The 10,890-nt window shown below is 34.9% G+C and overlaps 1 protein-coding gene across 1 annotated transcript in view; it reads right to left on the bottom strand.

Moving 5' to 3' along the window:
• Nucleotides 1–10,890, bottom strand: part of NEK1 (NIMA related kinase 1) — a 178,810-nt gene that overhangs the window by 143,666 nt on the left and 24,254 nt on the right. The window contains exons 4-8 of the mRNA XM_007457386.1: nucleotides 10,220–10,303; nucleotides 7,703–7,770; nucleotides 7,491–7,577; nucleotides 5,457–5,511; nucleotides 3,139–3,339 (exon numbers count right to left, since the gene is read on the bottom strand). Of these exons, the coding sequence (XP_007457448.1) occupies nucleotides 3,139–3,339; nucleotides 5,457–5,511; nucleotides 7,491–7,577; nucleotides 7,703–7,770; nucleotides 10,220–10,303 (495 nt within the window). The remainder of the gene's footprint in view (nucleotides 1–3,138; nucleotides 3,340–5,456; nucleotides 5,512–7,490; nucleotides 7,578–7,702; nucleotides 7,771–10,219; nucleotides 10,304–10,890) is intronic.

The following is a 10,890-nucleotide window of genomic DNA, read 5'->3' as shown; positions in this document are numbered from 1 at the left end:
TTCAGCAGTGTCCTACAGGTAATTTTTATGTATGCTAAAGTTTGAGAACCACTGCATGAAAAGTCTGCTTCACAGGCAACTGAGAGCCAACTGTGTGAGTGTGCTTTCTCTTCTGAACATGTGCGTTTTTTTTTCCTTTCTTTTTCATGGAAGACATGCTTTATGATCTCCACCTTGCCCTAAAACTGAGGGTGAGTCTGTCTTTTCCCCTGTGTGAATGCACATGTGAACTGAGAGATGGGACATGTGGAATCCAAGATGATTCTGGAATTCCTATGTTGTGGCATCCAATATAGTTGCCACTACCAACATGTAGCCATTTGGATTAAAATTTAAAATAAATAAAATTTAAAGTTCAGCTCTTCAGCCACACTAGCCACATTTTAAGCTGGTGGCTATGAGGTTGCATATGCAGATATAAAACATCTTCAGCCTCAGAGAAAGCACTACAGGACGGCACCTACATTCCTAATGGACCAGAGCTTGTCCACAATCTATCAAGCCACATCCAAGAAGACATCTCCAGGATGTGCTGGACTGAGAACTATGCCCCACAGATCCTGGCTGACGGCACTGAGAGAATTCAGGGACTAGAAATTTAAAGACAGTACAGAATATTATAGTGATAATAATAGTTCATATGCTACAGTAAAAGTTCATATTGTTTCAAAGTTAAAGCCTTAAAAAAAGTATCATAAACTTTGTCGTTAAAGTACTGAACAAGTGATATATAGCAGAAAAATCATAAGAACAAAAGTTTTTCGTGAAGAGTGAAATCTAAGTGGTGCATAAACAGCAACGGGGTACTATGTATTTAGTAAGCATGTGTGTCAAACACTCTGTTAACAGCCATAATCTGCCCTTTTGTCTTTAGATGTTACAGCTTTGTGTATATCAGGCCTGAATATTTCTTTTGTAGCTGGCTAATTAAATTCCAGTGCTTCAGCCTTGGGACTGCACGTCCTAACTGCTGGTATGCGGGGGAAAGAAACAGCGAGATTAAATGCAGTCATTCTTTCTTCTCCAGTAGTTGCCAAAAAACAATAGTACGCTGCACCAAAAATCTGTCCTTGAAAATGTTATTTATAACAAAGGAGTCTTGTAAGACACCCACACTTCAGAGTTTGTAGCTATGTCCTATATAAGTGGCCTTTAACCGCCAAATTTTAATTGGCTTTCTTGCTTACTAATGTGTTTTCCTAGATGTTAACAGTTAAATCCACATCTCTGTTTTCTAAAGATTGTTTGTTCATACGGATGTTCTGTTAAAAGCCAGAGGATATATGACACTTCCCTCTCATCTCATGAACATATAAAAGTAATAAAACTATGATTTTGCTAGATATCTGATTTATACAAGAGTATAAATGATCACTGTTGATCATTTAAATCAACAAAGGCCACACAAACTACGTAAAATAATTCCACTTTCAGGTGATCATATTTATATCAATAACTTACACTAATTGACTTGATATAGATTTTTGATTAATCCTGTCAAAATAAAATTCAACACAACAAATATTTATTATGCACCTATATGCAAGTACTAGAGGAGGAATCATGAGTCAGTAATCTATTACACATACATATAAATGCCCACACATCAGCGGTTTCCAATCATTTTCTGTTAGAGAAAAAACAATTACAATCATATGGATTATAAAGATAACATATTTATATTAGCATAATAAAGTGATATACTGATAATATTTAATATATATTGAGTATACTGAGTACTTATTAAGTATGAGACATCAGGCACTTCACATGCAGTGTCACTTTTGATTCTCACAACCACCTCATGATGTAGGTACATTTACAATCCCATTGTTCACAGGTGAGGAAAGTTCACAGAACTGTTCAATAATCTTACTGTCAGAAACCAGAGAAGACAGAGAGTACAGAAAAGATGGGTGCCAGGGCTGGGGAGAGGGGAAGTGGAGTTACTGGTTAATGGGTATAGAGTCTGTTTTCCAAGATGAAAAGAGTTAGACGGATGTGGTGATTGCTGTACAGCATTATGAATGTAGTTAATACTACTGAAACTCGTCACAATAATAAATTTTATGTAATGTCTATTTTACCACAATAAAATAAATTAAATAAATTAGAAAACCAAACGAGAGGAACACAAGAGACAGAAGAGTAACTCTGTACTGAGGCGACGACGTTACGGAACATATACTTGGTCTTCGCTCAGCAGCAGGAAGAGCACAAAAGTGTCTGTTGTTGTTCAAAATAAGCCCCTTTCAAACACACCTGAATTTATGTTAATGAGATGATATCTGGAAAGCACCTAAGGGTGGAGGCTGGTTGCCAGGGAAACCAACCACCTGACTAGAGGGTTAAAACTTTCAATGCCACTCCCCTCCCCTACCCAGGAGAGGAAAGGGGCTGGAGCCAATCACCAAGAGCCAATGATTTAACTGATCATGCGTACTAATGAAGCCTCCATAAAAACCAAAAGGACAGGGTTCAGAGAGCTTCTGAGTCGGTGAACATTCAAAAAGGGACCCCAGTTCCTACACTCGGGACCCTTCCGGACCTCGCCATACGCACCTCTTCACCTGGCTATTCATCTGTATCCCTTATCCTATGCTTTATAATAAACTGGTGAACGTAAGTAAATGTTTCTCCGAGTTCTGTGAGCCGCTCCAGCAAGCATATTAATCAAACCAGAGGAAGGGGTAATGAGAACCTCTGATTTATAAGTCGCTCAGAAGCACAGGTGGCAACCTGTGACTTAAACTGGCTTCTGAAGTGGGGGTGGTCTTGTGGGAGAGACGGAGCCCTTAACCTGTGGGATCTGATGTGATCTCCAGGTACACAGGGTCAGGGCTGAAATGAATTCTGCTTGGTATGTAAAAACTGCCACACATTTGGTGATGAGAAGTTCAGAAGTTCAGCAGTAAGTGTTAAGAGGAAACACAGAAGGTATGTTTTCCCTCCTACAGATGCACAGCTCAAAAGCAGACAGCAAGGGGAAGAGCTATGTGAGAACAGAAAGCAAGCTGACGCCAGTGTAAAGGCAGGCGTTCCCCCACAGCTGCGATGTGCCCTCCTCCAAAGAGGCCGCGTCCTAGCCAAGCACCATCACCCTACTGTTCAATTTAATTACAAAATAAAAAAACATACCTGAGGGGAGAGAAACTTTTCAATGCGTTTGGCTATAAAACCTTTCTCCAATATGGAGTTGACTGATGGTCTATCCCTAGGATTTCTTTTAAACAGTTGAGAGAGCAAACTGCGGAGATCATAAGAATAATGCAAAGACACGGGTGGGAAAGATCCAGATATGATCTTCAGTACCAGGTTTTTCATATTGCCAGCTTCAAACTAAAATCCAGAAAATAAATTAACATATATGAACATAAGCCGAAAATGTCAGTTTCAACAATGAGAAACAGTACTTTTCCTATCAATATAGAACAGAATTGCAACCCTCTTCCCAGTTTTAATCAGCACATGCTCTCTAGAGCAAGGTTCACTTGGTTATTTACGAACACATTTGAAAGAGAGTATCGGTCCTCATAAAATGGTACAACTCGCTATAAGATTAACTTTTACTTATTCAAAAAACTAAAAGATGGGATATAGGTATCAATTACAGAGTTTATAAAAACATAACAGTAATCAAGATGGTAAAACAAGCAAACCTGGTAGTCTTCATTTAAGACCTGCCTTCCTGTGCCCCTGCTATAGCAACTAGAACAAGAAATTAACTACAGAACTAAAACTATTTGTAAAAATATAATAAATAAAGGTACTGATTAATTTCCTTTTATACACTGCTCATTATTACTTTTAAGTGTGTGATGCTCCCAAAAGCCATGCGATCAGCAATGTGGCAAATATTCCAAAGGGGAATATAAGCCTTATCAATGGGAATATATGTTTTAGGATTAAAAACAATATAAACTCTAACTGAAGTGGGGGGAAAAAAGAGATGGGGCAGTTTAAAATCTAAAGATGATTTCATTTTGAAAGTAAAATTAAGCTTTTGACATCTCAGCTAAAATAGTATAGAACAGTTGTACACTATCAATATGTTCTTAATGCACACGTTAAGAAAACAAAACATGCTGTAAGTTAGGCACTGGTGATTATATCCAAGTATAAAAGAGTTCTGTTAAATGTGGAATTCTCCTAGCATTTAAAATATGATATTGTTTATTAAGATTTGAGTACAATTCAAACATCTAGAAATACCTATATACCTAAGAAGGATCCTAAATGCAGAAATAGGTTATTACTCTATTCTTTCATTACAATGAAGTTTTATTTATCTCTCAACTGATAAGCTCTTCATAAATAAAGGTTAATGAATTACTTAATTTTATGTGTCCACTTAAGGGAAAACAATTCCAAAATACAGAAACAATGGTGACAGAACAATGTATTGTAAATGAAAAGACTTTCTAAAAATATGTAGATTTAGACCTACATGACTGTGTGTCACAGAAAAACTGACCAATTCCTTAAAGTACAGATCTAATATCCACCAGGCCATATCACTTTGGCAGTCTATGTTTTTTTCCTTCAGAAAAATAAAATCTTAAGGGAATACAGTAGAAGAGTATTCAACTATGAATAAACACAACAAAGAAAAATACTACCCAAATAATATCAGGCAATAAAAACAAACTATAAAACTGCTTATACCATATAACCAAAATCTTGAGGGAAAAAAACCAAAAACTCATTTTATAAATTATTCTATAAGTCTAGAAGGAAACAACAAAATATTACAAGTAATCATTATTGGCTGGAAGAATTGCTTTTGATATTTATTCACTTACTTATATTTTAATCTCTTCCCTTAAGTTTTCTGTAATGAAAATATATTATTGCTTAATCAATGAGGGAAGCATTTTAAAAAGATTTTAAAATGGAAAGTGATTAAAATTCAACCTATTTTGGACAAGAACTCCCCCTTTTTGGTGAATTATGTGTTATCTCAAAAGAATCTCAACAGTGAAATTTTTAAATACTCTGAATTAAACATTATTTAAATTGATAAAATCCCCCCTCAATGAATATGCTGAGATATGTTCTTTAGATAATTTCAATTCCAAACTCAAATAATTTGGATGCTTTGAGAAAAACTGCTAAAATGAAATTAATAAAGTTTGTTAAGCTGAAATATCAAATTCATACGTGAATTTAACATTAAAAAGACAGCAAATTTGTCTTTAGAAATAATTTTCTGGAATAAAGTATGATATATGTATTATAATAACATATATAATATGTATATGTAATATATGCATACATATTAAGGGAAAACTGATTTAAATTTATACCTCAGAAAAGAAGAGAAATTTATAAACCGACAGAGAAGAATTTCTAGCACAAGAGGGTCATCTGAAAGATGGCATATGATTTTTTTAAATCAGAAACATTATACGTACTTTTGACATAATTCTTAAAGTATCTCAGAAACTTCTACTTACTGCATGTTTAAGTGTGCACATCTCATAAAGGACACACCCCAGAGCCCAAATGTCACTAGAAAAGAGAAAAATAAGAGATCTTCTCTAAATATCAGAATTTACTTTAAAAGGTTTTTTAACTTAAAGGAGACAAAAGCAGCATAAAAATGCTTTGCAAAAATATGTGTTCCCTAAAACATGACCTTTCAAACTTAAAATTACAACCATAACCAAATGACAAAAGCAGCTATCCCAGATTAGAAAAATAACAGTTGCCCAAGTAATTACTTTAAAAGTTTCATTAAAGAAATCTAATATTTAAAAGGACAAAAATCAGTAAATTTCATGGATGCTTCATTTAGTTTTTTTATTTTGCATGAATCAAAATGTTTTGTTCAATTATTTGCAAAATACCACAATTTCTTAAATACTATAAAAGCAAAATACTGCTTTAATGAAGAAAATAATAATTTACTAAAATTAACTCTGAAACAAATCTGTGACAGCCAACTAAAATATGTAAGTACATTAATTTATTTTCTCCTAATTTAAAGACTTAGTTACACTATCTTCTTTATCCATACTCTCTTCTGCTCTTTTATCTTAAACAGATAGTTCTGTAACTAAAAGACTACTTCTATTTTTAAAAGGAAAAACCCCCACAATTTAGAGCTACAGTGGTCCTTGGAAGTCAAAAAAAAGAAAAACAAAACCACTGCTCCTGGAAGTTGAACTTATTGAAAAAGAATAAAGCCCATTATCGAAATCCTAAAGTTATCTTTACCCAAACTCTCACAAAAATCTACAAGTATAAACCTGTAACCTCCAAAATCTGTTTTAAGATTCAACTAAGAAAAAAATGTAAATGTAATTAAGCTTTTAGTAACGTACATGTTACAAACTAAAAGCTATAAACAAAAACATTAAACTAATGATCTTATCAATAAAATACTTTAAAATACATTTGGGAAAATATGAATTTCAAAATATAATTGATGATGTTCATGCATTACATTTTTAAAGCATTTTTCCCACAAAACCAATCTTACATAAAATTCTCCAAGGGATGATTAAATCCATTTCAAATTTAAAGACTAATATTTTCACAGTTGAGTTAACCAGAAGACACAGAAACAGCATTAAAATTAAAATTAAAGTAAAATTACTTTAGCTCAAAGAAAATACTATTTTCTTTTAGAATATGTACTAATAATACACTGCATGGACTTGACTGATCATTGTAATTTAAACTGATCTTAAATACAGTCTTCGGATGACGTTCTCAGACCTTCTGCTCAGGTCTGAAACATAGCTTCTTCTCTACCCTCAAAGAAGAAAAGGGGGGCGGGCAGGGGTATAGCAACCATGAACACATGCATTATTGCCAGCTACCACTTTCTTCCTTTCAGCTTCTAAGGGTGCTTTCAAAATTAAGACCAATGCTTCTCGGTTGGCATTTTTAAATTAGTGAGTATGAGAGAAAATAAAGGGTAACTGGAATTCAGTGGCAAAATTCCTCTTCCCAACACACATATTAGTCAATCTGTTAGCCATAATACGGCCCAGTGATTAGGAATTCGTGCTTTGGAGCAAGATGCCTGGGACTTTGAAGTTACTTTACCTCTTTCTGCATTTGGTTTCTTTATAAAGAAAGGAGGAATGAATAATACCTACAACTCACAAGGTTATCGTGAAGATAAAAAGAGTTAATGCATAAAATGCATTTAAAACAGTGCCTGGCATATAGTAAGTGTTCAATAAATATTAACTATAATTCAATAAGTGACTGTTACAAACAGAAAGACAAAGAAAGCACTCTATTTCCCATTATAGCTTAAATAATAAAGTGATTCTATAGTTCCTTCAGCAAGATAGTGAAATAGCTGCTTTATAATTCCCCTCATTATATACTAAAAACATGTATATACATATGTATATATATGTCTACATATGTGCATTACTGATTTTAGAATAATATTCTGAAGGTTAATAAAGACAGTACAACAGAGAAAGATGTAAAGGAAATAAACACGTAATGAATATCATTTTAAATACCTTTTATTATTATATGGTTTGTTTTCACAGATTTCGGGTGACAAGTAGTATGGGGTCCCTATGCAAGTCCGAACCAGCTCCACAGTACTAGAACAAAAGAGAGTTACTGGAGAAGCTTAAGACATTTAAAGACATTACCACACATACATCACCAGGGATTAAAATTTCACTGAAGACATTATAGCAAACCAAAGTTTAAAACTGTATGTTACCTATTAAGAACTCTAGCAATTCCAAAATCTCCAAGTTGTATTGTCCCATCTTTGGTTAAAAATATGTTCTGTAAAAGAGATGAAAAAAAAAGCCAGAAATATTGCTACAGTCCAGTTCTTAGTCTACGACTTCTGTCATAAAAATGAATCCAGTTAAAAAATAATGCTGGGACAAGTGGATATCCACATGCGAAAGAATGAATGTAGACCCCTATCTCACACCATAAGCAAAAATTAACTCAGAATGGATTCTAGACCTAAATGTAAGAACTATAAAACTCCTAGAGGAAAACACAGGAGTAAATCTCCATGCCACTGGGTTATGCAATGATTTCTTAGATATGACACCAAAAGCACAAGCAAAAAAAGAAAATACAGATAAATTGGATTTCATTAAATTAAAAACTTTTGTGCAAAGGACACCATCAAGAAAGTAAACAGACAACCCACAGAACTGGGGAAAATATTTGCAAATCATGTATCTGACAAAGAATCTGCATCCAGCATAAAGAACTCTTACAACTCAATAATAACCGAAGACAACCCAATTTTAAAATAGGCACAGTCATATATTATATGATTCATTTGTATCAAATGTCCAGAATAGGCAAATCCACAGAGACAGAAAGCATACCACTGGTTTCCAATGCTCTATCATCAAACTGCGGAGCCAGGAGTTTGTGGGATTACATGAATTAAACTCCGTTATCAGTCAGATGTGAACCAAGCACATGCTCACAGCCAAAGATGGCACAAGGCAGGGTTGAGTGGAATGGAGTAAAATGGTCTGAAATGGGATTAGGAGGCAGAGGGTCGGGAGACAGGCAAGATGGGGTAGGGAGCCCCACCATAGTCCCTCTCCTTCCCACTACTCATCCTGGGGCTACAAGGCTACATAAGCAGCTGCAGGCCTAAGGAGGTAAGAAGACAGACACACAGCCTTGACATCAGGAAACAAAGCCCCTCTGTACTACCCACTCTGGGAAGTGCGTGAGCCCAAGTGAGGCAAACGTGAAAGAAACCTCGATGCAAAGATGAGTGAGCTGTGGGGACAAAGTATCTCCCACAAAAGAATCCAATACACGTGAAGAAAGCTACTGCAAAGAAAAACAACCAATAAAATAACCAGAACCAGAATTCACTACAGACAGAATTAGCTTTATAAAGCAGTCCAATAAAAACTTTGAAGTAAATATATTTAGAAACTTGCAAAGAAATAAATGAAGAAATAAATATGCATTTGAAAAGAACAAGACATTATGAAACAAAACCCAATTACAATAAGAACAGATCTATATGAAAAACCATTTAGAAACCTTGGAGAGGAAAAAAGTCATAACAAAGTCAACAGATGAGAAAAGCACTAGTTTACACAAAATTTCAAGGGGATTTAGTTAACTAGAAGATAGGTGGAAAAATTCATGTAGAATACAACTGAGAGAGACACAAATAAAATGTGAAAGAACAAATAAGACATCTGAAGGGACGAATTAAGAAGCTCCAACGTGTGTCTAGAAAAAAATCCAGGAGAAACTGTGAAAGTAGCAAAAGAGAAATAATATTTGAAAAAATATAACTAAACATTTTCTACAACATTTCTAGAAGAAATATACATTCTCAAAAGTATACAGCATAATGAATAAAAGTGAGCCTCACCAATTCACAAACTATGAAATTTCAGAACCATGGGACAGAGAGAATATCTTAAATGGGTCAGAGAGAAGAAACAAGGGCAAGAGATTGCAAATTCCTAAACAGCAACACAAGAAGCCAAAAGACAAATGGGCAACATCTTAAAAATTCTGTAAGAAAACAATTTCTAACCAGAAGTTGATAACCAAATTCTCATCAAAGTTAGAGAATCTCGGACTTCCCTTGTGGCGCAGCGGTTAAGAATCCACCTGCTAAGGCAGGGGACACGGGTTCAAACCCTGGTCTGGGAAGATCCCACATGCTGTGGAGCAACTAAGCCCATGCACCACAACTACCAAGCCTGCGCTCTACAACCTGCAAGCCATAACTACTGAGCCCGTGTGCCACAACTACTGAAGCCCGTGCTCCACAAGAGGAGCCACCACAATGAGAAGCTCACACACCGCAACAAAGAGTAGCCCCTGCTAACCGCAACTATAGAAAGCCCGCGCAAAGCAAAGACCCAATGTAGCCAAAAATAGATAAATAAAAAGTAAATACATTTTTTCAAAAATTAAAAAAAATAAAGTAGGAGAATCTTCAAACATGCAAAATCTCAAAAACAAACAAACAAACAAACAAATCCCTTCCACATAACCATTGTTTTGGATTTCTTCCGTCATAATGAAAGAGCAGGACATGAAAAGCAGGCAAAGACCTAACACACAACGCCTGTGTGATATTCAGGGTTACAGTGGAGTGGGGACCGTGAAGGGAGAAGACAGTCGGATGCAGACTGCACCAAGCTCAAACATTCTAGCCCAAGACAATGCTGGCCCCATGTCCACATCCACTGAGAAGTCAGTAGTGACATAATAAACTTACCTGTGATTTTATGTCTCGATGAAGAATTTTTCTATCATGTACATGTTTCAGGGCCAAACATATCTGTACAAACCAGTCCAAAATCTAGGGGGGAAAAATAAGATCTGTCATTTCTTTTAAAATTTGCATTTCACAGTAGTCTTTCCTTGATCATTAAAATGATTCAGCAATATTCAGGGATGAGGGGAACTAAATCCTTAAAAAAAATTAGGCTATAAAGTTTCACTTCACTATACTGTAATTAATATCACCAACATTAGGTAGATATTTGAGCCAACTGACACATTATGTGCAGCACACATGGTAAGTTTAAATGTAAGACACTGCTACTGAAGCATCTCCTATAAATCAGAATATGGAAAGAAATTTCCAGAGAAAAGTGAAAAATGGAATTACTTTATATTTTAGTATAGTATGATGGTAAGTGACTTTTCTTTGTTGTTAAATATATCTTTTTTTTCTATATACGTAAGTAAAAATCATAAGAGGAAAAAAATTAGGCTGGAAATTGGGAAGACATCTCTGACTTTTTTCTCGCCTCACATTCATCACATAAAAACACACACTCTGGAGTTGGCCACTTGAAAGTAAAAAGGCTGAATTTCTACCTCACTCCTAACACCAAAAAAATTCCAAGTAGATGGCTTTTTTTTTTTTTTTTTTTTTTTTTT

This window comes from Lipotes vexillifer, unplaced genomic scaffold (genome assembly GCF_000442215.2).
Source record: "Lipotes vexillifer unplaced genomic scaffold, Lipotes_vexillifer_v1.1 scaffold668, whole genome shotgun sequence".
Taxonomy (NCBI): Eukaryota; Metazoa; Chordata; class Mammalia; order Artiodactyla; family Lipotidae; genus Lipotes; species Lipotes vexillifer.
The sequence above is the reverse complement of the archived record's forward strand: the minus strand, read 5'-3'. Positions and strand labels throughout refer to the sequence as shown.